The 27,556-nt window shown below is 37.4% G+C and overlaps 1 protein-coding gene across 1 annotated transcript in view; it reads left to right on the forward strand.

Moving 5' to 3' along the window:
- itgb1a (integrin, beta 1a) overlaps positions 1–26,284 on the forward strand; it is a 62,929-nt gene extending 36,645 nt beyond the window's left edge. The window contains exons 2-16 of the mRNA XM_062991186.1: positions 2,385–2,451; positions 2,820–2,905; positions 6,356–6,575; positions 7,159–7,329; positions 8,173–8,411; positions 9,559–9,714; positions 10,017–10,112; positions 10,592–10,681; positions 11,809–11,949; positions 12,490–12,692; positions 13,377–13,615; positions 13,702–13,924; positions 14,076–14,302; positions 15,985–16,151; positions 23,131–26,284. Coding sequence (XP_062847256.1) covers positions 2,385–2,451; positions 2,820–2,905; positions 6,356–6,575; positions 7,159–7,329; positions 8,173–8,411; positions 9,559–9,714; positions 10,017–10,112; positions 10,592–10,681; positions 11,809–11,949; positions 12,490–12,692; positions 13,377–13,615; positions 13,702–13,924; positions 14,076–14,302; positions 15,985–16,151; positions 23,131–23,196 — 2,391 coding nt within the window. The 3' untranslated portion in view covers positions 23,197–26,284. The remainder of the gene's footprint in view (positions 1–2,384; positions 2,452–2,819; positions 2,906–6,355; positions 6,576–7,158; positions 7,330–8,172; positions 8,412–9,558; positions 9,715–10,016; positions 10,113–10,591; positions 10,682–11,808; positions 11,950–12,489; positions 12,693–13,376; positions 13,616–13,701; positions 13,925–14,075; positions 14,303–15,984; positions 16,152–23,130) is intronic.
- The last annotated feature ends 1,272 nt before the right edge of the window (positions 26,285–27,556 follow it).

Consider the following 27,556-nt stretch of genomic DNA (forward strand, 5'->3'; position numbering starts at 1 on the left):
GGCCATGATATGTTCTTTCCTTTTCACATTCAACTTTTAATCACTTTACTTTTACATGTTCCTGGATTGGTATGTTAGTAAACTGGTCTATTTATTCTCATAGATTTATTCTATTTATTTTCATTACTCTCCTGTTATTTATGAGAATATTTGTAATACTACTAGTACATTTTAGAGCTATTTAGGGAAAATATATGGTTTTAATTTGTTTCGTTGGGCTGCTACTTGCTTACAAAAGAAAGAAACGCTTAAGGAAAACTTTTTGACATTGCCAATTTTCCAAAAAGCAGGACCCACTGTAGACCACAAAATGGGGAAAAAGTTTATATTACAGAGTGGAGTCAGTATAAAGTATGTATGAAAAATAAAACTACTCACTTGTATCAATGCTTTTTACACTGTTTATTATTCTGACAGATTTGCATTTTTTTAACTCAACCACTAATGTTGGATGAGCATTTCAGTTCATTCCAAAGCTCTTCAGTGGGGTTGAAATTTCCACCGAAGTTTCTTACCATGAAACTAGACAAACTAACATCTTTATAGATCTTATTCTGTGCACAGTAGAAACAGAAAAACAAACTGTTACCCAAACTTGTATTTTGTTTTGTATAATGTGTGTATGTATAGTTAGTATGGTTTTGCTTTAGATACAAATCTGTTTGGTGTTTCCTGTTTTCACTTTCCAGTTGAAACCCACTTTTAGAATCTTGTTAATTAAATACTGTTCTCTGTGGAGTAGATGCAAGTTGTAGCTCTAATTTAGTTAAATTCTGCACAAGAATCATTATATTGTTGCAAGCGGCTGGCTTGCTGTTATAGAAAGGGAAAGGACGTTCCCCCTACTTACACTATCGGCCGTGGGAGCACGGTATCCCACATTGCAGTTACCGAAACATTAATAAGGGTTAAAACAGGCTTAATGGTTGGAATAGTGTGGAGAGCATTTACATAAAGACCTGTTTTGTTATGATGTGATTTATAATGCATTTTGCGTTCGTGTTTATGTTAAATTTGAAGTTACCATTTTCCATAAGAGTGTTGCGTTTGGTGACCTGTCTGTTCTGTTCACTTGTTCAACATAGTGGGAGGGATCTGCTGTATATCAGATCTGGTCTCTATTTCATGATTTTGTAACTCACTTAAGAGCAGTTGAAAATAAAAACTGCTGCTTCCTACAGTCTATTTATTTATTAGTATTTTGAGGTCATGTTTTACACACTTTGGTTACTTTCACAACAGAACAGGTAGTTACTGGTTACACAAGATTCATCAGTTCACAAGTTTAATGTCAAAAACCGTCATGGACAATTGTGTATCTAAGTAATATATATCTATTGTATGTGTGACCCGCACGCAGCCCTTATTGGAACCCTCTATCCGCCAGTCAGGGTCCTTACACAGGGTTTTGAAGATCCTGCCCACATATTCCCGTCAGGCACTGCCAATTATGCCCGCTAGATGGCGCCCAGCTGACCGGTGGCAACGCCGAGTTTCAAACTGAGTTCAGAATCTCGGCGCTGGTGTGCTAGCAGAATATCCCATTTCGCCACCTGGGCGTCCAAATGGTTATTTTATTAGCTGTCACATGTTTATACAACTATATTTGCATAATATATTTATCCATGCTGAAAAACTACATGCCAAACTATTCTTACGTTGATGTCTTGTTACCAAGTGTAAGCTGACTACTCAAGTTCATCCTTTCTCATTGTATTACTTTTGAGTATTATTGTAGTAGGTAGGCAATGCAGTGACTAAGCTGGAAAAGTAATTGCTGAACGGTATTTTTTGTCGTTCGGGTGGCATAGCAGTCTATTATGTAGCCCACTAGCACTGAAATCCCAATTTGAATATCAGCTATGCTATCTGCCATCGGGCGTCTACACAGACATGATTGGCTATGTCTTGGAGGTTATGGCTGAAGCACTGCAATGGATTAGTGCCCTGTTCAGGGTATTACTGCCTTACACCCAGTCGTTCCTAATTAGGAAATAGCAGTTCATGAAATAAATTATTGGTACATTCATATAATATTTTCAATGCTGATTATAAAAACAATACTCGGAAAGTTTAACGGGCTACACTAATTATTGTCATTATAGTTATTAAATAAACATAAAAGAGTTACTGGCACATCTCTGCTTGTTAAAATGAGTAACAATGACTTTAACAAAGTGCTGACATCAACAACACCCAACAAACTGTAAAAATAAATACATTTTTATGATTTCATTATATAGTCAAACCCACTGAATCATGTGTTCTGTGCATTTATGTTTAAATGAAGGTGAAATATGAAAACTAGAAATATTTGGCAGAATCTGGACTGCTTGTATAGCTGATGTATAAATATATTTTTCTTTTATTCTTGTTTGTTTCAGATGGACCTTAAACTACTTTTCATATCAACGTTGTTAGGTGTCATATGCTACAGCAGCGCCCAGCTAGGTAACTCAATTCAACTCTTTTGAATTGTCTTTTAAATTGCGCTAAATTGAGCTTATTGACATCTGGAGGCAATGTTACTGAAGAAAACCAATGTACTGTCTAAACCAGTTGAGTTTAATTCCATCAAAATGAGTGAACTGAGGCTTTTAAAGACCAGTCTCAAGCTGTCCTTTCTTCTTTAAGAGAGAATCCTTTTTTCTGAATGTAATGCACTGAATGTCATTACCCAGAAAAACACAGCCTAGTGCGGCTCTATCTGCAATTACAGAGAAGCACAGTTTAATTGAAAGAATGCAAGGCAGGCAGGACTTGTTGCCAGATTCATTTTTTTTACTTTGTGACATCCATGCTGCTTCTGTTTACCACAGAGGGTAACGAGTGCATTAAGGCTAATGCCGAATCCTGCGGAGAGTGCATCCAGGTCGGAGCCAAGTGTGGCTGGTGCATGGATCCAGTGAGTATTACACACATTATTTTTTGTTTAAGCCCTAATAAATAGAAGACTTTAGAAATGTATACACATATGACATGTCTACTTGTTATTTTTGAGCTTTCGTCCACTGCACAGAGTTTTAGTACCAAGGTTTTTTTTTAGTGCCAAAAATTCCAGTTACCTTAAGTACAAAATATTCTACTTAAGTAATAAAGCATCAAGTTCAAGTATCTGATTTAAAAACTCATTCACTGAATTCATTCTAAATGTTTCTATTTGATTTTGCTTCCAATCACTGTATTCAATCAGTTTTTTGTGTTCTTCCAAGTTCCCTGTGTTTTTAGGCTGTTAAGTTTATAATAATTTGTTAATATACATTCACATTACTATGTTTAGTATATATAAGACATTACTAGAAAGTCTGTAATGTTGTCATTTCTTCTCACAACACTCACTGTCTTAACCGCTTATCCAATTTGGGTCGCAAGGGGGTTGCTGGAGCCTTTCCCACCTTTTCAATGGGCGCAAGGCACACAGTAACACCCTGACGGGGCACCAGTCCTCGCAGGGCAGACACACACACATACACACACCCATTCACCTGTAGGGTAATTCAGTGTCTTCAATTAACCTGACTGCATGTTTTTGCACTGTGGGAGAAAACCGGAGCTCCTGGAGGAAACCCACTCAGACACGGGGAGAGCATGCAAACTCCACACAGAAAGGACCCGGACCGCCCCGCCTGGGGATCGAACCCTTCTTGCTGTGAGGCGACAGTGCTACCCACTGAGCCGCCCTTCTCACTTTTTTGGATTTTCCATACTGTTCCAAATTCTTTTGATTTGAGGTTTTAACATTTCTATTTTGCTAAGAGTGGTCTCTTAATATGCACCGTGCTGCATTACTGGTCACTCTGCAACATACAGAAGTGTATGCAACATAGCTTGCAATATACAGAAGTGTAAAGTGTAAATTACCTGCTGGGAATGTCCTCCTACCAGACACCACAGGACTCCTTTAGATGTTGAGTCCATGTCCCGGGGGGGCCAGAGTTGTTTTGACAGCATATTATGCAGCTGGTTCTAATGTTTTGGCTCACCAGTGTGTCTGTGTAAACAGTGAGGGTCAAAAGTTTGATACCACTAGAAAAAAAGGTTTCTATTTTCTTTTTTAATTAGTACAATATTTTTATTACACATCTTATAATCAGCATAACAAAGTGAAAAGTTAAATCTTTGGACAGTTTCATCTTCTGAAAATTTACATTTTAAATTTTATTTTATTTAGTATTTGGTAAGTCATGCTTTTGCTGTTATGACTGCATGCACTCAAGCTCAAATATCTAATGATCAATGTTACTCAGGTAGGATTTCACAATGTTTCAAAGAGCATCTTGTGCTGTTACTGCTTAACTCTCTCTGTCTTCTTTTCCCTTACTTAAAACAGACATTGGTTCAGTTTTTTGGCATCTTCTTACAAATTATTAGATGAAAAATTATACACCTGTTATAGGCAAATGTTACCATTCACATTTTACAAAAAGAAAATAATAAAAACTTAATTTTCTTAATCGGCATGGTGGCTCAGTGGGTAGCACTGTCACCTCACAGTAAGAAGGTCCTGAGTTCGATCCCTAGGCGGGGCGGTCCGGGTCCTTTCTGTGTGGAGTTTTCACGTTCTCCCCGTGTCTGCGTGGGTTTCCTCCGGGTGCTCTGGTTTCCTCCCACAGTCCAAAAACATTTAATCAGGGTAATTGGAGACACTGAATTGCCCTATACATGAATGGATGTGTGTATGTATGTGTATGTATGTCTGCCCTGCGATGGACTGGCACACCATCCAGGGTATTACTGTGTGCCTTGCGCCCATTGAAAAGCTGGGATAGGCTCCAGCACCCCCCTGCGACCCTGATTGGATAAGCAGTTAAGTGAGTGAGTGAGTGAGTAAGTGATTTTCTTAATGTTTCTGACCTGAAATGAGTATCACTTTATTGGTAAATAATAAAAAATAGTATTTCACTGTTGGTCTGATTTAACCAGGCAGTTCCATTACTGAGGTTTTTGTTGCTTGAAGTAAATGTCCCAGTAGTGCTTTAGATTTCTGTGACATAAGTTTGTAAAATTGTGAAATGCAAGCACTACACCCAGGGGCAGTATTAAGGAGGGAACTAAGTGGGTGGGGGTGAGAAATAGAAGTCAAATGTCTCCCTGTGTAAAACTTTTCCAATTTTTTTATGTGATATTATTGTTATTATTATCATAATTGAATCTATAATTGACATTTTCTTGTACAGTTTTATTTAAAATCAGTGGACTTTTCTTAAAAGGAAAAAAACACATATAATTATAACTGTTTATGCTGTGAAATACTTCTAAAGTCTATGAGTCTTAGGGAATTGTATTTAGATTTGATAATGCTATATCCTATTAGTCAGAAGCCTTTATTAGAAACATAAACAGTTTTTAACTGATTCATATTGCTCTTTCTTTGCATCAAGTTTCCACTACTTTCCTTCCCCCACTGCATTTTACCCCCATCCCCCTTACCATTTTACAATTTCACCACTGGCTGCTCCTGTTCACATCTGTTGTGCTCCATGAAAACCAAATCCCTTTAGAATGGGGATAAATGAGCTGCACTGATGTTTCCTATGTTCAGTCCCATTTTTTTTTCAATTTTTATGTTTCCTATCTTTAGTCCTATTTCTTAATTCAGACAAAATGGAAAACAAAAACATTATAGAAATACAAAGACATTTTTAGGAGGAATGCTTTGCCTTCTGTGGTAAAATTGAGACTGAGCTGCACTTCCCAAGTCAAAGTTGTCTCAAAGCAACTTTACGGAATCCAGGATCGACAGAACAAAAACCCCTGTTGAGCAAGCCAAGGACGACAGTGGCAGGGAAAACTCCCTTAAAATTACAGAAAGAAACCTTGAGAGGAACCAGACTCAGCAGGGACCCCTATGCACATTGGTGCCCTGGAGAATAATTTGAATGAATGGGATTTACACAAACCATACATACACAAAATTAATTAAAAATAAAAGTTATAATTAGCATAAGAGTAAGTTTCCAAAATACACTTACATACGGCAAGGTCTTGACTTCCAGCAAGACAGTGATCCCAACCACACTTCCAAGTCAACCAAAGCTTGGTTTAGGAACCAGTTCTGGAAAATCTTGGAATGGCTTTCATAATAAATAAACAGTCTTTAGTTCCAATTCCACAAGAGAGTTGTCTGCAGCTTTTTAGCACTTACCCAAATTAATTATAGAGGATATTAGCACAAAAGGATGTTCTACCAAGTACTGAGGATGCGAGTTGAATTATAGTGCACATTGTGGACAAGTGTGGACATTTGTCGAGAGAAATTTATTCATTTTGCATTCAAAAATCTCATCACTGCTGTGCACTTATTTACTTATACTTTACTTTTTATACTTATTCAAACATGTTTTCCCCAAATAAGGAGTTCTTAAAGCAGGGTGAGCCGACATCAGCGCGTTGTGATGAGCTGGAGTCCCTTAAGAAGAGAGGATGTATGGCGTCCAATATCGAAAACCCTCAAGGGAGTCAGAAAATCTTCAAGAACAAACCTGTGACCAACCGCAAGAAAGGAGGCGATAAACTTAAACCTGAAGACATCACCCAGATCCAACCCCAGAGACTTGCACTTAACCTCAGATCCGGTATGGTAAACGTATAGACTGAAATTCATGTTTCAAAATGTAATGTTTGCTTATACATACTAATACTAATAAAGGTTGTCACATTTCCATTTTCCACACTGGAATACCAACATTTAGTATCACAACACCCAAAAATAAAGACATCCATCCATTGTGTTTTGAACAAGTAAAATAGGTTATACAGTTGTTTGCTAATGTTGTTTCTAGAAGTGTGAACTCTCACACAGTCAGGTGTGATGTAAATAAATGACTAGTATCTTAAAATGCTAGTTGTACAGCAGGCAAGTCATGTTCTTTTTAAGCAGGAACGTCAGTGGTGGAGTAAATGGCTGTTGAATGCATTTACTATAGTATGACTAGCATGCGTATCTATTTACTTGACTAAATGTAAGCAAGCCTGTCCAGCTTATTGTTTTTGGTATGCTGTTTTTTCTTAACTTCCCCTCGGTTCGAATCTTGGCACTGGTGTGCTAACGGAATATATTCGCTGTGCCTTGTTGTGTAATTTCAGGACATGATGTTGGTCTTTTTCTTTGTATGAAATGAACGGGGTGTAAGTAAATTCTGTTTTTTATTTTTTTAGGGGAACCACAAACAATAAATCTGAAGTTTAAAAGAGCAGAAGACTATCCCATAGACCTGTACTACCTTATGGACCTCTCTTTCTCCATGAAGGATGATCTGGAAAATGTGAAAAACCTGGGTACCAGCCTAATGCTGGAGATGTCCAAAATCACCTCTGACTTCAGAATTGGTGCGTTTTAACATTCTGCATTTTGTACTTTTTTATACATTTTATCTAGTATATTTAGTATAGGTATCTAGTATATAAAATATTTTACTTGTCAAAACCAGATAATATTTAAGCTGTAGTTATTTATTTATTTTAATTTATTAGGATTTTAATGTCATGTTGTACACACTTTGGTTACATTCATGACAGGACAGGTAGTTACTAGTTACACAAGATTCATTAGTTTAAGTCTTTAATATCAAACACAGTAATGGACAATTTTGTATCTCCAATTCACCTCACTTGCATGTCTTTGGACTGTGGGAGGAAACCGGAGCACCCGGAGGAAACCCACACAGACACGGGGAGAACATGCAAACTCCACACAGAAAGGACCTGGACCTTGCCACCTGGAAATCAAACCCAGGACCCTCTTGAAGCTGTAGTTAAATACGCAAATCGTACCTGAACAGCCTATCAGTTGCCTTCAGCTTGAGGCGTTGACTTAAAAAGCTTCAGTGAAATGGTCAAAATAGTCATTCATAGTACTACTTTGTTCAAATACAACCAAAAAAAAGTTGAAATACTTTAATATTTCTGAATTTAAGGTTTATTGAGGTACAGAGAATGCCTTGAATTGTAGTTTAAAAAGAACTACACTTTATTTTTTATGCTGGGAAAATGTCATTTCAGTGAAATGAATTAAATCAACAACAACAAAAAATAGTAATTCGTAAAATACACAGCAGTGAAGATGTTATTAGTTTTATGTGGTATCTAATGATAACATGTAAGATTTGTTGCCTGTGTCTGTTTGCCAATATTGCCACATGAAGCTCCTGAATGTCTCCAATCTTTTGTCAGGTTTTGGTTCGTTTGTGGAGAAGACAGTCATGCCCTATATCAGCACCACTCCTGCCAAACTTCTAAATCCCTGCACCGGAGACCAGAACTGTACAAGTCCTTTTAGCTACAAGAATGTCCTAAGGTTAACCAGTAACGGAGAGCAGTTTAACACACTGGTGGGTCAGCAGCAGATCTCTGGCAATCTGGATTCTCCAGAGGGAGGGTTTGATGCCATCATGCAGGTGGCTGTATGTGGGGTGAGTGATCAAAGTTGCTTAGAACAATTAAAAAATATATTATAAATATCTAAAGAAGTATTTACAGTATTGCATTTGTGCCAGGTAGATACTAGTGGGATTTAATTATCAGGAGTCTTGATTTCTATCTTTTTGTATTTAATAGAAGGAAAGCCCACTAAAAAGTAATCACCACCTTTCCTGTTGCCTTTTTATGGCATAAAATATTTTAAATTATGTCAGGTCATACACTTATCTTGCCCATATACTGGTACTAAATGCTTTCTTTAGGTTGATAGTGTTAACATAGAGGCTAACAGCATTTCTATAGACATTTAAGGTGACTACCTGACTCTTATAGTAAAGCAGTGAGATTTATACCATCTGGCCAAAATCAGTCCACTAACACAAAGAAAGGGAATAATCACAACAACAGAAAGGGAATAATCACATCTACTACAGCCAAAGTAGTAGAAACAAAGTAAACAAATGAAAAACACATATATATCTGCAACCCACAATAGAAAGAGTGGATAGAACAGGGATAGTGCAGAAATGAGATTTGTATGTCACAATATGACAGGCTGCTCCAGCCGTCTGTTACAAGCCAGCCCTTGGAAACAGATAAATAAACAGACAGGGAACTATTGGCTCAGATATGAATAAATGTAACCCCTACTCTAAACTGGCACCTCCACTCCAGAACAAGGACATTGCGCCACCTAGGGGTCATCCAACATCATCAGTAAACTGGACTGGTTACAGCATTCTGGCATCACGTGTTTAAAAGAAGGCAAGTGTGCAAACTAAAGAGCTGCCCAGAATGATAAATAGGGAAACTTCCACTTGGAACCTATTGACACTCATAAAGCACAGGTAATTGTCAATTAAAAGAGAGATTGCCAGATCGCACGCAACTTAGCCTCCATGTGCCATCTGCTAGACGAACTAGGCAGCACAGAAGGACACAAAGCACAGGTCAATCAGTTGAGGTTGACAGATCACACATTACTGCACCTTCATGCCATAACTGCCAGTCAAAACAGACCACACAGAGGGACGCGACTCCTGACGTGGAGAAGCTCTTGAATGGCTGAAAGTCCACTCCATAAGGACTGTTTGGTTTTATTTACATTTACATTTTTTTTATTTCTTGTCTTTTTGGCAGGAGCATATTGGATGGAGGAATGTCACTCGTTTACTGGTCTTTTCCACGGATGCTGGGTTTCACTTTGCTGGTGATGGAAAGCTGGGTGGAATTGTACTACCCAATGATGGCAAATGCCACCTAGAAAACAACATGTACACTATGAGCCACTATTATGTACGTATTATGTAAACTGATCACTTTTACAAGAACCTCACACACCATATAGTTGCACACCTGTTGACAAACAGATAGTTTTTGTATAAATAGTTGATTTATTGCCACCCAAGGAGGATGGGTCCCTGCTGAGTCTGGTTCCTCCCAAGGTTCCAGGAGTTTTTTCTTGCCATTGTTGCCCTCGGCTTGCTCAACAGAGGTTTCTGGTCTGTTGGTCCTGGATTCTGTAAAGTTGCTTTGAGACAATGTTCACTGTAAAATGCACTATACAAATAAATTTGACTTGACTTTTTTTCTGAAAGGATTACCCATCGATTGCACATCTGGTGCAGAAACTGAGTGAGAATAACATCCAGACCATCTTTGCTGTCACTGAGGAATTTCAGCCTGTATATAAAGTAGGTCTTTTATTTGCTATGAAGTGTGTGTGTGTGTGTGTGTTATGGCTTTAAGTTTTTAAGAAGGTTGGTTTTAAGAGGTATTTAAAATTACACTTAGTACCTTGTGTCCTAAGTTAAACATACCCAAATATCTACTCACCTCTTTCTTACCCTGCTACTTCACTCAGTGGAATGTATCATATTTCTAATAATACCACAGGTATTTTGTGCATATTAACTTCTTAAATGGAAAATGTCCTTCCAGCATTGAGAAACTGCCTTCTTTGATTTTAGGAAGCAGACTTGTCTTAAATAGTTTCCATCTCAAGACCAGGCTTTTGCCAATAGTTTGGAATTTCTGGCTAAAGTTGAAATGCTTTTTTGAAGTAATACGTACTTTTTTGTCTGACCTAGACTGTTCTAGCAGTGTTTTCATGTCCTTATTCTCTGCTTTATGTTCAGACACATTCTTTTGTGTTTTTCTCTGTCTTTCACAGGAATTAAAAAACCTGATTCCAAAATCTGCAGTGGGAACACTGTCATCTAACTCCAGCAATGTCATCAATCTCATTATTGATGCATACAATGTGAGTATAGCAGCCTACTAATTTAGCTTCAGAATTGTAGAGATTTGTATTTAATTACCTTAATTTCACACAATTTCAAATGTATCAAAACATGTGGTAAATATGCATTTTAAATAAAACTGTATCATCTTTTTGGTACTTTTAGGAACTAGAACAGGAAAACATGTTTGTTTGTTTTTCAGATCAGAAACTGCTGTTTTGTCCTGAATTAAGAGCAAAAAGATTAATAAAATCTGTCCTCACCGTGTCTGTTTTCATAGAAAGAAATAACTTCAAACTTCATTTCAAAGATGTAATTTAGCAGGTGGGTGGCATGGCGGCTCGGTGGGTGGCACTGTCGCCTCACAGCAAGAAGGTCCTGGGTTTGATCCCCAGGTGGGGCGGTTCGGGTCCTTTCTGTGCAGAGTTTGCATTTTCTCCCTGTGTCTGTGTGGATTTTCTCCAGGAGCTCTGGTTTCCTCCCACAGTCCAAAGACATGCAGGCAGGTTAATTGGAGACACTGAATTGCCCTATAGGTGAATGGGTGTGTGTATGTGTGTCTGCCCTGCGATGGACTTGTGCCCCATCAAGGGTGTTACTGTGTGCCTTGTGCCCATTGATGAGTAAGGGAATTTATCAGGTACAGTAGAAAATTACTTCATTAGTTTACTATAATTTAAGAGACAATGTTGACAGTGTTCACTTTCCTTCTTTGTCTGGTGAGACAAAAAATTAAAGTCTTTTTTTTTTTCTTTTTTTTACATAGCTCAATCCTTTTACATAACTCAACAAATAATTATTACCAAGAGTTTAATCATATGTTTGATTTTAAAATATTTAGTGTAAAAAAAGGGGTTGAATGCATTTTTATAAATTTTATCTCCCCTCTTTAATTGGGGTTTATTCAGGAGCTAAATGTTTATATTAAATTTGCCTTCTAAACGTGATCTAAAATTGTGTGTATAAAACAGGTGGACATGGAAACCTGTTGGTAGGGATATTATGGTACTTCTTTGTGATTTAAATATTCTAATTAGGAGGGGTGTATACATACTTTTGGCCATATAGTTTACATATAGTCATGTGTTTTTGCAACATAACACTCCTGAATTTTCCTTTTATTTTTATCTCTCTCTCTGTGCTTTAGTCTCTGTCCTCTGAGGTAATTCTGGAGAATAGTAAACTGCCTGAAGGAGTCACCATCACGTACCAGTCCCGCTGTAAAAACGGGGTGGTGAGTACAGGAGAGGAGGGACGCAAATGCTCCAACATCTCTATCGGAGATGAGGTAAGATTCGTGGAACATTAGACCTTCTGTAAAGCAGAGATAAATAGATTAGTCTGTGAGGATCTACATTTCTGTTAATGTCCTGACACATGTGTCTTGTATATCTACTTAAAATGTAGATTGTTGAATGAGAATGTTTTACCACCGCTGTGTCTTAGTCAGGGTCACTGTGGGTTTGGAATTACTGAGTGGGCATAAATTACTGCTGTGCTTCTTTCTAAATAATAATAAAATATATTTAGTTATATTTTAAATTTAAATACTATTATTTTGGTGCTACATTACGCTAGCCCACTACTCAGCTGTGATATCGACCAGTCGATACTACAAGTCTACATACAGACATGATTGGCTGTGTCTGGGGGGTGGGAATGGCCAAGGTCCCACAACAAAATTGGCGTCCTGTCCTTGGTGTGTTACTGATTCAAGGAAACATGGATCCAGTGATTCAGGAAACCCGGACCCGCTGCAACCCTAACCAGGATAAAGTGGTGGAAAACATAAAAATAAAAAATGTATATATATTGTTTTGGTCAACAGGTCTACTTCAGCATCAACATCACCGCTAATGGCTGCCCGAAACAAAGCAAGCATGAAACAGTAAAGATCAGACCGCTGGGCTTTACTGAGGAAGTGGAAATCAGACTCAGCTTTATTTGTAACTGTGAGTGCCAGAAGGAAGGCCTCGTAAACAGTAACCTCTGCCATAATGGCAATGGCACCTTTGAGTGTGGAGCCTGCAGGTAACATTCTGCTAACGTTTTCATGCTGTATCAATATTTTTACAGAAGTATTCCTGTTTCTTTGGTCTACAAAATGCTAAAATAGGAATAGAAAAGGGACCCTGGCTTAGATGGACACTCTGTCCTAGGTGTACTTAGTTTGTTCCCAGTGTTTGTGGGATAAACTGCACAGTATGTTATGTTTATGCAATTTAGCAGAAGCGTTTATCTATTGCAACTTGCAATTGTAACCCAACAGTGGCAACTTGGTGGTAGTGAATCTTCAACTGACAACTTTCTGATTACTAGTCCAGATTACTAGTCTGATTACTAACTACTGAGCTATCACTGCCACTGTCACAATCAAAATGTAAAAAATATATATTTTTTAAAATATACTTGTTATAAGGGCAGCACAATTGGTAGCATTGTTGCATCACAACAAAAAGGTCCTGGGTTCGATTCCCAGGTGGGGCAGTCCGGGTCCTTTCTGTGTGGAGTTTGCATGTTCTCCCTGTGTCTGTGTAGATTTACTCCGGGAGCTCTGGTTCCGCCCCACAGTCTAGTAAAACAATCCAGTAAAACAATCTAGTAAATTTGAAAGAAATGTAAACTAGCATTTTCACAGGTGATCACTAGCATACATACGCATACAGGTTGTACTTGAGGCAGTATGATGGCAGTATGATTACTTCCTGTTTTCAGGTGCAATAAGGGACGTATCGGGAGAGAGTGTGAGTGTCAAAAGGATGAGGTGTCCAGCGAGGATCTGGACAAGAATTGCCGTAAGGACAATAGCACGGACCTGTGCAACAACAACGGCGAGTGCGTGTGTGGCAAGTGTGAGTGTAAAAAAAGGGACAATCCTGAGGAGTACTACAGCGGCCAGTACTGCGATTGTGACAACTTCAACTGCGACCGTTCCAACAACAAGCTCTGTGGAGGTACTGACCGGTCTTTCATACCAAATACAGTTACAGAGCAGATTTGCTACTACCATATGTGTTCACCTCTGTTTATTTGATGCCAGGTCACGGTCGATGTGAATGCAGAGTGTGCAATTGTGATGCCAACTACACAGGAAGTGCATGTGACTGCTCTTTAGACACGTCTACCTGTCTAGCCGCCAATAATCAGATCTGTAACGGCAGAGGAACTTGTGAATGTGGCACCTGCAGGTGCAATGACCCAAAATTCCAGGGACCAACATGTGAGATCTGCCCCACCTGCCCTGGAGTCTGCATTGAACACAAGTAAGCATGAAAGACCGTAATGGGATCTTCTCAGAGACTAAGATGAATCATTTTAGAACTTTTTTCACCTTTAATGTGACCTAAAAAAAATGCAACCTTATTGTGGTTTATTGCTGACAGATAGTAACATACGGTATGTGTTTTTTTACAGAGCGTGTGTACAGTGTCGAGCTTTTGGTACAGGAGAGAAGAAGGATACCTGTGAAAGAGACTGTAACTACTTCACTCTGATCAAGGTGAAAGATACCGCAAAGCTTCCTCAGCCTGTTCAGAGCTTCCCTGTTGCCCACTGCAAGGAGCGAGATGCCAATGACTGCTGGTTCTACTATACATATGCTGTCAGAAACTACACAGAGGTCCATGTTGTGGAGACATTAGGTAAACCTAAAACGTTTCAAATTAATGCTGTGGACATAATTGACAAGCTTTACACCATACCTTACAAACTGATCAGACTTAACATTAAAACCACCTGCCTAATATTGTGTTGGTTCTTCTTGTGCCACTAAAACAGCTCTAAATCATTGAGGGCATGGACTCCACAAGACCTCTGAAAGTGTCCTGTGGTATCTGGCACTAAGATATTAGCAGCAGATCCTTTAAGTTTATGAAGTTGTGAGGTGGGTTGTGAGGTGGAGCACAACTTGGACTTAAAGGTTATGCTGCTAATGACTCCAACAATGTGTCAATTTAACATCTTGTCATGCTCCTTGGAGCATTTCTGCTTTTTGCATTGTGGTAGGGTAAATTATTTTTCTAAATAAGGCCACTGCCATTAGTGAATTCCCTAGTCATGAAGAGGTAAACTTGGTCAGGAACTAGCCTTTGCTCCCCATGTGCATTAACAAGCTTTGGGCACGCAAGCAAGCAAGCTTTTGTCATCAGCTCACCAGTTGTCTTTCCTTGGATCATTTTGGTAGGTACTAGGTACACTATTTGGCCTTTGTGAAAGTCATTCAGATCCTTACACTTGCCCATTGTGTTGTTTCCAACACATCAACTGAGTGTTCACTTGCTGCCTAATGTATCCCTTGAAAGGTGCAATTGTGATGAGATAATCAATTATATTCACTTTACTCCACTGCGAGTGGTTTTAACATTGTGGCTGATTGGTGTATATATTATTTAAATCAAGCTGTGTATGTCTTGATGTTTAGATGTTAAGTTAAATGGGCAATTATCTCAAAGTTAATAACCTTTAAGAAGACTACTCTTAAGACATTCTATTGTTTAAATAGTAATCTGGAAGTTTGGGGTCATTGCATTAAAATTAAAGAGGCTTTATTGAGTCTATTGAAGTACATTAACGGTCTAACTCTGATTTCAGTTTTTGGGTGTATATTGTTTACATTTACATTTTTGGCATTTAGCTGCTGCTTTAATCCAAAGCGACTTACAATACTGTGACAGAATAATGTCTAAGCAGTTGAGTGTTAAGGGCCTTGCTCAAGGGCCCAACAGTGGCAACCTGGCAGTGGTGGGGCTCATACCAGTGACCTTTTGATTACTAGTCCACTAGGCTACAACTGCAGCAAGAATTACAAGGGTTAAAAAAGCACATATAGCACCCAGGTGGCACAGCGGGATAATCCGCTAGCACACCAGTGCAGAGATTCTGAGCTCCCGGGTTCAAAGCTCGGCTCTCCTACCATTTGGCTGGGCGCCCTCTAGCAGGCAAAATTGGCTTCAAGTCTGCTGGGTGGGAAAGATCGGACAAAGGTTGGGTTGATCAATGCGGTGTAAAGACCTTGGTTGCCCAGGGCACCTGTACAGAAAGTGGAGGAGCCCAGAGATTGGGACGTGACTCTCCATCAGAAAAGCCGACCTTGCGCATAAATCCACCAAAGTATGGGTGAATAAAAAAGGAATTGGTGGATTGCGCACACGTCGGAGGGAGTGTGTGTGTCAGGCGAATATACACCCTCCTTTGGACGCCATTGGGGTCCCCAGCAGCAGATTGGCTATGCTAAATAGGGAGAAATGCATAAAAAGATAATCCAAAAAAACACATATAAACAAGCATTTTTAGTTTTACCTTCCCATAATCCTTTGTTTTTCAGAATGCCCAGCTGGTCCTGATATAATCCCCATTGTGGCTGGAGTGGTTGCGGGAATTGTGCTGATCGGTTTGGCTCTCTTGTTAATCTGGAAACTTCTCATGATCATTCATGACCGTCGTGAGTTCGCCAAGTTTGAGAAAGAAAAAATGAACGCTAAATGGGATACGGTAAGAAAATACTTGTGCAGCTTTTTGTTTTTTTACCAAACATTTGTAAGGTATAATTATTTTTCTCGGAGTTATATCATCATGTAGACATGACGTTTTCATTTTTAGTCTTGTAAAGTGATGATGATGCAGTTTAGTATTTTTTCAGCTTTAGTGAGGCTTGATATTCGAGCTGTGTTTATGCATCATATTAGAACTTTCTGTAGTATGTCAGTAGTCGTAAGTAGTACAGTGGTGGGGAACAGTGTAAAATGTTAAAATCTTAAATGGTGTCGAGTGTTTTTATTTAATACTGGGATAAGACTGAATAAATAAAATGCTCAGACACCTAGTTACCAGTAAATTTCGTAAAAATATCAATTAAACTGACAAGCTTGAGCAAAAATTCTAAGGTGACTAATTACACAGGCCTAGCCGGGCACTCAGCAGACACAATTGGCTGTGTCTGAGGAAGAAAGTTCAGATGTAGTTTTCCATACTACCGCTGCAACAGTGACTCCTAATGTTTAAATAATGCACAGGCACAAGTAAATGTAGATTTAAGTAGGACATGGAATGACTCCCCATAGTGGTACAGATGAACCCACGGCCATCTGGTGTAAAGAAGTAACCAGCGACTGTACATGTGGTGCTTGTCTGCAGCCCTCCAGTATGGTTAATAGGCAAATTGTAATAAGGAATTCAAAAATTCGTAAATTGGGGGGGAAAACAATGCAAACAGAAAAGGGTTGTGTGCCAAACCAAAAATATAGAGAACAAAGAAGGTGCTTAACCAGAACAGGGAGCAAAACCATCTCAGGATGATACACATTTAGTCACATCCAAGGACATTTACATAAATTCATTCACTTTTTGCATGTTTTGGGAGGTGGGAGCAAACTTAAGTACAGTAGACCCTTGAGTTACGAACGGTTTACCATACAAACATTTCAGGTTACGAACGATCTTTTTCAATTTAAAGTACAAACAAATTTCGGATTACAAACAGAAATTCGCAAAACGTGACGTCACGAACAAGTTGACTCCAACCGTCTCTCTCTCTATATACAACCCCTGGCAAAAATTATGGAATCACCACTCTTGGAAGATGTTCTGTCAATTGTTTAATTTTGTAGAAAAAAAATAAATCACAGACATGCCACAAAACTATCATTTTTCAAAATGTCAACCTTCTGGCATTAAGAAACAATAAAAAAAAGAAACAAATATAATAGTTGTGGTCAGTCACAATTGCTTTTTTTAGATCAAGTAGAGGAAAAAAATATGGAATCACTCAAATCTGAGGAAAAAATTATGGAATCACTCTGTAATTTGCAGTTTAAAAACAAAACATCTGCAGCAGATTAGATTTGCTAATTATTCTTCAGTTTAAAAAGAGTGCTCACACCTCGGAGAGCTGTTGCACAAAGCAGATTGTCATGAATCATGGTTCCAACACAAGATATGTCAGTTGAAACAAGTGAGAGGATTATAAAACTCCTTCAAGAAGATAAATCATTGTGGAATGTCGCAAAAGATGTTGGTTGTTCCCAGTAAGCTGTGTTTAAAATCTGGACCAAGTACAAACAAAATGGGAAGGTTGTAAAAGGGAAGCATACTGGTAGACCAAGTAAGACATCAAAGCATCAAGATAGAAAACAAAGCAATATGTCTTGAAAACAGAAAATGCACAACAAAACAAATGAGAAACAAGTGGCCGGAAAGTGGAGTCAATGTCTGTGACTGAACTGTAAGAAATCACCTAAAAGAAATGGGATTTACATACAGAAAAGCCAAACAAAAGCCATCATTAACACCTAAAGAGAAAAGAACAAGGTTAAAGTAGGCTAAAGAAAAGCAATCGTGGACTGTGGGTGACTGGATAAAAGTGATCTTCAGTGATGAATCGCGAATCTGCATTGGGCAAGGTGATGATGCTGGAACTTTTGTTTGGTGTCTGTCAAATGAAATTTATGAAGATAACTGCCTAAAGAAAACATGTTAATTTCCACAGTTGTTGATGATATGGGCCTGCATGTCGGGTAAAGGCACAGGGGAGATGGTCTTCAATAAATGCCAAAGTCCACATTGAAATTTTGGACGCTTTTCTTATTCCATCAGTTGAAAGGATGTTTGGTGATGATAACTTCATTTTTCAAGATGATAATGCATCTTGCCATAGGGCAAAGGACGTGAAAACTTTCCTTCAAGAAAACATATAATGTCAATGGCATGGCCTGCAAATAGTCCGGATCTCAATCCATTTAAAAATCTCTGGTGGAAATTGAAGAAAATAGTCAATGACAAGGTTCCAACCTGCAAAGCTGATCTGGCAACAGCAATAAGAGACAGTTGAAGGCAGATTGATGAAGAATACTGTTTGTCATTAGTTAACTCCATGCCTCAGAGAGTTTAAACCATTATAAAAGCCAGAGGTGGTGCAACAAAGTAATAATGGTGCAGTGTTTTCTAATGATTCCATAATTTTTTCCTCAGATTTGAGTGATTCCATATTTTTTTCCTCTACTTGATCTAAAAAAAAAGCAATTGTGACTGACCACAACTATTATATTTGTTTCTTTTTTTATTGTTTCTTAATGCCAGAGGGTTGACAGTTTGAGAAATGATAGTTTTGTGGCATGTCTGTGATTTATTTTTTTTTCTACAAAATTAAACAATTGAAAGAACATCTTCCAAGAGTGGTGATTCCATAATTTTTGCCAGGGGTTGTATATATACAGTGAGTGAACATTCGGACAGCGGAGTGTTTTTTTGGTGTTTTCTTTATATTTTGTAAAATTCAATATTTAAAATGTCCCCAAAGAATGTGCAGAGAAAGCTTAGTGGTGAGAAAATCACTATTTGTTGTTGTATAATTACTCCTGCCAGTAGCTGTCACTGTGTATCAGACAGTGGGGACAGTGAGTGAGAGAGAAGAAGGAATTTGGCTCAGTAAAGTATTCTTTCTTTCGTGCAGTTACACCTACAAAATACAACACTATTGAAATAACGAAGGAAATAATAGAGAAATGTGAGAGTTATTGTTTCTGGTAGATACATTTTATAAAAAAGAAAGGAATTTATTACGGTGTAAGGTACAGCACACGTACTGTACTGAAATGTGATGTGTGTTTTTATGTACAGTACTACTGTGTATTGTTGTTTATTATTGTTTATTACAGTAATGTCTATTCTATAATTTAAGATTTAAGGGAAAATATACTTGTATTTATAACAAGACAGGTAAGGGTTTGGGAGGTCTGGCACGGATTAATTCTGTTTACATTATTTCTTATGGGAAAAATAGGTTTAACTAACGAACGTTTTGACTTAAGAACAGCCCTTTGGAACCAATTAAATTTGTAAGTCAAGGGTCCACTGTACCTGGAGAAAACCCTTTTGTGTACTGGGAAAGATGTATGATTAAACTCTTGCTTTAAAATTGCCAGTTCAACATGTGTAAAGACTTTACCACCTTGTTCTATCAATCAAGCACAATGATAAACACTAATTTATTATATTTAATGTATAGTTTGAACTGTAGTAAAATGGTGTAATATCTGTGATTTCTATTTATTTAATGTACTTAATGTTCCTATTGGGGTTTTTGTATCACCTCTGTCACACAAGGTCTGCTTAATTTATGAATTACTTAATGTTTCTCAGGATCAGCAAAGTCCCTCAATCCAGACACCCACCCACCCATTAATTTAGTTATCTAGGTGTCTAATTAGGAGGTTCAAACCTGTATTTCTTTATAGCTGCTTTGAGGCATACTGCATATACACATTGTAAAATCAGCTATTTATACCTTGTACATATATTGTGTCCGCAAGACTAACATTGATCTAATTCAAAGGTGGAATAGGATTAGATCTGTCAACTCTTGTGTCTCCTAACTTACATATATGATTAATAAAAGACATTTGTTTTCATTAAGCTGGACGATGGGAGCCATTTTAGATCTTGAGGGTTTTGTTCTCCATGGTGTGATGTGTTTAGGACATTCATGTGAGGCTGGGTGGTTCAGTGCTGCCATCTGCAGTTCAAATCTCACAGTTTATATACATACAGGTTAACTTTAAATAAGTATTCATTTAAGCCGTTTCATTTACAGCTGTTTATCTTGTATAAAGAATCTGTTAGTAGTTAGTGATGTGGGCAGGGCAGGAAAGGTTCATAAACCTATTATTTTGGAAACCAGCGCCAGTTATTTAAAGTCTCGAGGATTTGTGGAGCATCTAAAGCCTTGGTTTGAGTAGTCTGGAATCAATTATGTTGACAGCCACGACATCCCCGGTCATTGCTCAATGCAGTATAATAGGAGGATCTGGGGAAACAGTTTAGCTGACATGCACACCTTGTTTTAATTAAATAGAGTTTCTGAGAATATTAGCTGCTTCTATCCTAAAACAGTCGTGCATTTGATCTTAGCTTCTAGTCAGTCTGTGAGAAGTTTTATGTGCTCTCCTAATGTCAAGTCAAATGTATTTGCATAGCGATTACAATGAATATTTAAAGTGTCAAAGCAGCTTTACAGATTCTGGGTCAAAATACCTCTAAAGAGGAAGCTGAGGGCAACAGCGGCAGAAAAAAAAACTCCCTAAATATTGTAAAAAAGAAACCTCAAGAGGAACCAGATTCAGCAAGGACTTCTAGGGCAGCGGTCCCCAACCTTTTTGGCACCACTGACCGGTTTTATGTAAGATATCATTTCACAGACCGGCCGGAACAGAAGGATTTAACAATACTAGTCACAAATGATTGAAAATGAGCTTTTTTTTTTGCTGCAACAAGACACTGCTTCCACCTAGAGGTGATACGAGACAATAACACCCAAAATGTTTTGAATGTTTTTTTTTTGCGATCTCTGATTATTTATTCTTTCTGTGCAATAAATGTCCTGGTGGTTGGGAACCACTGCTCTAGGGTACTTATTTTTCCCCACCTTCCCAAAACATGCAAAAGCTTAACTGGCTACTCTAAACTGCCCAAAGGTGTAAGTGAATGAATACATTTGTGAGCGCCCTCATGGATTGCTGACCTGTCCACAGTGAGGCCAAATGTGACAATACAAGAATAAATGAATGTCTTTGAGCTAGTGGACTAAAATAAAGTGTTTGATTGATGCATTCCTAGTGATGGTGGTACCCAAATTATACTGATTTGTGCTAAAATCCACTTTGTATCAAAAGCAAAAAGAAATACTGTATGTGTTTAAAAGTTATTGTTTAAGTCTATTAAAGTATGTAATCATTGCAGATTTATAAGGAATTCTGAATATCCAAACATTATTCTTGCTGGGAGAAAAATATGTATTTTTCTTTACTTTCCTTTAAGTTCCTTATTGTTGTTCTTGCATTCGCTTTTTTTCTATTTCCTTCATTCTGTTTCACCTTTTTTCTTCATTTGCCCTTCCTGTTCTAGCAAGAGAATCCAATTTACAAGAATCCTATTAATAAGTCCACAATCCAGCTGCTGCTTTTTAAGTGTGTTTTAATTTTCTTTTACATCTGCATGGCCTGGTTAATCTTGTGTGAGTTCTGTGAGTGATTGGCCTAACTGCAAGAATACATTTTATTTTGTGGATTCTGGGTAGTAAAATGTTAAAATGGCATATATTCAAGAAATGACGGATGTGTTATTTTCTGTTTTTTACTACATGGTTTGCATTGCCATATCTGATGTTATTTATTTCATTCATTTAATTCCACCGATCAGGCATAACAGTATGACCACTGACAGGTGAAGGTCAGAATACACAGTGCATCGCAGTTGCAGGGCTGTTTTGACAGCAAAAGGGGGACTAACACAATATTAGGAAGGTGGTCATAATGTTATGCCTTTTCTGTGTACATTGTGATCTCTATTAAATCATTCTGATATTTTAACAGTGTGGCTTTAGGCTGTAATTTTACAACATAGGGGAGGGAAACAACAATTATCCAACACATTTAAGTACCTAAATACAGTACTGAAGTCACTATAAACTTTATAAAGCATTTGATGAAAATTTAACAGGTTTAACACTTAACCAATAACTAACAAAATGGTGTTTGATCAATAAAAGTAGTTATTTAAATTCATTTTTGACAGCTGATGGTTATTGAAAGTGGAGCATCAGAGATCACAACATTAGCACCATGTAAATCGATTACTTATACAGTTTAAATCATTCAGATAAACCTATCACACATCAGTTCAGAGTCACTGGTATAATGTAGACAGTGAACTGGCTGCATGTAGTTGTTATATTACACTAGGTATTTCTTAGTGTATTACAAGTATAATTTTCAGATTTTTGGTGCCATGCCTACATTTAAAGACATGCCTCTTCTGGCCATGGTTACATTTACATGTCTGGCATTTAGCAAATGCTTCTATACAAAGCTACTCACACTTGTTATTAAATTCAGTGCAAGCAATTGAGGGTTAAGGGCCCTGCTCAGGGGCCTACTTGGTGGTTGTTTGGCTTGAACCAGCGACCTTAGCATTACTACATCTCTATTACTTTATTAACCCATTTAGTTTATGCCATCCTGAAATTAGCTACTAGATCCCTTTTACTAGATTTTGGTTTGAAAATCTTTGGTTTGTTAACGTTCCAGTTCTACATCACTGCCACTGTTTTATATTCAGTCCCCTATTCCAGAGGTTTTCAACCTTTTTGGACATGTGCCCCCTTCAGTGTGCCGAGTTTTACAAAAGGAAATGTGGGCACATGAAGCACATGAAGTGCTATTGCATTTCCAATATGCATTTCTTAGAGCTAAAGTGTAGAGCAATAGTATGGATGCTGTTGGGCACTCCTGTTGTCTCATTAATTTTTTGCATAAATTTTTGTTTACAGTTTAAAATTTAACGTTTTTTTAACTATTTTTTGTGTTCCTGTCACATTTACGTAATCAAAGGATCAATTACTTTGTGAGAGCACTAACTTCAACAGTTGACTGGATATTATGCTGTTTCTAATTTTTAAATGTGTTTTTTCTCTTAACAGGGAGAAAATCCAATCTATAAAAGTGCTGTCACTACCGTCATCAATCCCAAATATGAAGGCAAATAATGCACGCCATCACTGTGCCTTAAACAGCAGTCTTAATTTGAATTTTAAATATCTTTCCATATACTTTTTAAGTTTTTTCTTGTAAAACTATGCATTTATATTGTAGCACTGTAATAGGACACAATATAATGCATCTCATCTCTGTTTATTGAACTACATGTACAGTTTGTATAGAATTTACTGATATCGAATTTTGTTTTAAGTACTGTTTCTATTCTTGCATACTCTTTATATAGTCATGCTTTTTTTTGTGTATAAACATTTCACTTAATGCTGATGCATAGACCGCTGTTAATAATTTAATAACTGGACTTAAAGTGATAAAGAAAAGCAAGTACTTAAGTATATGTCCACTGTTAATGCACATATAATGTGTTCTGACTTTGTACCTATAAACAAAAAAAGGTGTACTTCATTTAATTTTCATGTTTTACCACTGGTCAGGGTTGCAGTGGGCACGGTTTCCCCGGAATAACACACTCCGGACAGGATGCCAGTCTATCACAGGCCAATCCTCGGCCAAAGACAACACCAATCATGTCTGTATGTAGATGCCTGACAGCGTCCTGGCTGCATAGGCTGTGGGTTCAAACTTGGATCTCAGTGGTAGTGGTCTTGCATAATTTACCACTGTGCCACCCAGGCACCCAAAATTATAATTCTAAGCATAAACACGGATAGGTTTACGAAATTAAATTAGTAGGGAAATGATTTAAATACCATGAATTAATAATATTAGCTCAATATTAACTATTATCATTACATTTATGTTTTTTATAACGGCATACAATGCTTACTACCATTTTGGAAGCAAAGAAGCAGGGTATCATGTTCTTCAGATTATATGTGCAACCCTGGTTTGGTCAAACATGATACACTAAATTATTGTTTACTTTTGTACTATTTTTGTGTTCTGATCACAAAACAAAATCCAAAAGTGTTCTAATTTGTCTTAATGCGTACAGTATATGCAAAATAGTTTTATTTTAGCAGAGTAGTTTTGTATGGGGTGCAAGTGGCAATTAATGCAGTGTAGTTAATTGCTTATTGTTTACACTATAACAGTGATTTCTGCTGCCTTTGGGTCATCCTGCAACTCTTTTTAAATGACTGATAGCTTCCTCACTTCCTTATATTTGAAAGCATGTTATGAAATGTTCCACCTGATGATATCAAGCCATATGTAATGCAGGTATATTAAGTAGCAGAGAAAAGTAGTTAAATACATCTCACTGTAATGTGTAAAACAGACCTTTATGAAGACATTGACTGGTCATTCTGTATTTCTGTACAGTCTGTCTGATTATATCACACATGTACTATTGTGTATGAATAGCAGGTTTTATGATCTCATGACAATCAGGTATAGTTTGTTTTTGTTGTTATTATTACATTAATGAATTTATAGGTACATGCTAAGCATATACATAACATGAGCATAACATGTAGCTATAGACTTATGTTATGAAATGTGCTACTTTGATTATAGTCTACAGCAGTAGTATGCCATATGGGCAAGTCCTTTGTGTCTGGTGCACAAAATGTGATTTTTGGTGCAATTTTTCATTCATTGACAAATTTTGCATAAATGTACAACCTAAAACAAAATACTGGATTTTGTAGCGTGTTTAATAATAATAATAATAATAATACATTTTATTTATATAGCGCTTTTCAAGATACTCAAAGACGCTTAAAATTTAAAATTAATAATGTAGCCAATAATGTAAGCAATAGTAAATGACATCACAAGAGAACATATAGAAATAAGAGACAAGAGACAAGAAGAGTGCAGAATAAAAAAAAACATTGCTGTTGCAAAAAACACAATGTTACCAAAATTATTTTAAATGTTACTATTTACAAGGTGATTTGGAACAATGAATGTCAGCTCACAGATAGCAGCAGCCCCTCTTCTCCTAAGTTTTAGTTTAATTGACTAAATTGATTAAGTGTAATTAAGGACACATCAGGAGAATAGACTTGAGCTTAATGATGCACAGAGTGGTACTGAAATGTTTGATTCCCACCATGGATCTGGCCTTACTAGCACCTTGCATCTCATTCCTTATCTCTTGGTTCAGTTGTATGTGGGTAAAAGGGACAAAGCAACACAAACATGGAGGAGGAAAAGGTTCCATTCTAAAACAGTTAATTCAGATTGATATCATGCTTTGCATATCCTGAATACTGTAGATAGGCACATGACATCTTAAAGCCTGCTAAGCAGCCCAAATTAAACATCAGGTTTATCTCTGATGTTAATTTGCTTTTTAAATCAATTGTATGCTCATGTGGTTAAGTCATGTTAGTTGTACAATAATTCTAAGGTTTTAAAACTCCTGTTGTGTGCATCAGGCCTTGGTGGGGTTTTGATTAAAAAAGGCACTTGTTCCTCAAATACAAATGTACAAATTGTGTAGAGCAAATATGTAACTGGATATCCAATCACTTAGATAGTATTTTGCAAGCATTCCTGCAAAAGCAACAGATAGTAACAGACCTTTATAAGGTATTCGGAAAGCAGTATAGTTACTGATAATTGAAATGACCAAACTTACATTACTGACTATTTGATCATTTTAACATCCTTTTTTAAAACTGTTTTGCTGATATGTGTTAGTGTAGTGAATTTATAAGAAGCTATATTTACTCTTTAATACAAACGTTCAGACACCCCCCAGTATAATTCCATGTTTTGTTGACTTTCTAAAAGGAAAAAATCTCAACACATTATTTACATTTAATTTGATGTTAAATACATTGTACAAATCAGTGTTGTTCTTGTAGTTGAACAAAACATAAAATTTGACCAGGGCTGTTTTTAATTAAACTTTATCTGCTCAAATAATAGCATGGTCATTTAAAAATGTCCTATTTTCAAACTGCAATTACATTACTTTATTTTCACCAAGATCAACTGAGGTCATAAAATGACAACAATACAAATCCTATGCATTAAAATGTACCAACTGTGTAAAATCCTGGTTTGAAACAATTCCTGCCATAATTGTATTGTTTAAGGTTGTATGGATTCATGCTTTATTTTCTTATATAAATCATGTTATGGCAAACCCAAGTGTACAGTGGGGGTCAAAAAGTATTTAGTCAGCCACTGATTGTGCAGGTTCTCCTACTTAGAAAGATGAGAGAGGTCTGTAATTTTCATCATAGGTACACTTCAACTATGAGAGACAAAATGAGAAAAAAAATCCAGGAAATCACATTGTAGGATTTTTAAAGAATTTATTTGTAAATTATGGTGGAAAATAAGTATTTGGTCAATAACAAAAGTTCAACTCAATACTTTGTAACATAACCTTTGTTGGCAATGACAGAGGTCAAACGTTTCCTGTAAGTCTTCACCAGGTTTGCACACACTGTAGCTGGTATTTTGGCCCATTCCTCCATGCAGATCTCCTCTAGAGCAGTGATGTTTTGGGGCTGTCGCTGGGCAACACGGACTCCACAAATTTTCTATGGGGTTGAGGTCTGGAGACTGGCTAGGCCACTCCAGGACCTTGAAATGCTTTTTACGGAGCCACTCCTTCGTTGCCCGAGCGGTGTGTTTGGGATCATTGTCATGCTGGAAGACCCAGCCACGTTCCATCTTCAATGCTCTCACTGATGGAAGGAGGTTTTGGCTTAAAATCTCACGATACATGGCCCCGTTCATTCTTCCCTTAACACAGATCAGTCGTCCTGTCTCCGTCACCGTTCTCATGATCATTTTGACCACACGGGATGAGATCTTGACCCCAAGGGAGATTATCAATGGTCTTGTATGTCTTCCATTTTCTTACAATTGCTCCCACAGTTGATTTATTCACACCAACCTGCTTGCCTATTGTAGATTCACTCTTCCCAGCCTGGTGCAGGTCTACAATTTTCTTCCTGGTGTCCTTCGACAGCTCTTTGGTCTTGGCCATGGTTTAGTTTGGAGTCTGACTGTTTGAGGCTGTGGACAGGTGTCTTTTATACAGATAACGAGGTCAAACAGGTGCCATTAATACAGGTAACAAGTGGAGGACAGAAGAGCTTCTTAAAGAAGAAGTTACAGGTCTGTGAGAGCCAGAAATCTTGCTTGTTTATTATTGACCAAATACTTATTTTCCACCATCATTTACAAATAAATTCTTTAAAAATCCTACAATGTGATTTCCTGGATTTTTTTTTCTCATTTTGTCTCTCATAGTTGAAGTGTACCTATGATGAAAATTACAGACCTCTCTCATCTTTCTAAGTAGGAGAACCTGCACAATCAGTGGCTGACTAAATACTTTTTGACCCCACTGTATAAGATGAATCACAAACACTTAAAAAAAAGAAATGAAGTACTTGCTCTTTCTGTTTTCTTTTT

This window comes from Trichomycterus rosablanca, chromosome 3 (assembly GCF_030014385.1).
Source record: "Trichomycterus rosablanca isolate fTriRos1 chromosome 3, fTriRos1.hap1, whole genome shotgun sequence".
NCBI classification, from domain to species: domain Eukaryota; kingdom Metazoa; phylum Chordata; class Actinopteri; order Siluriformes; family Trichomycteridae; genus Trichomycterus; species Trichomycterus rosablanca.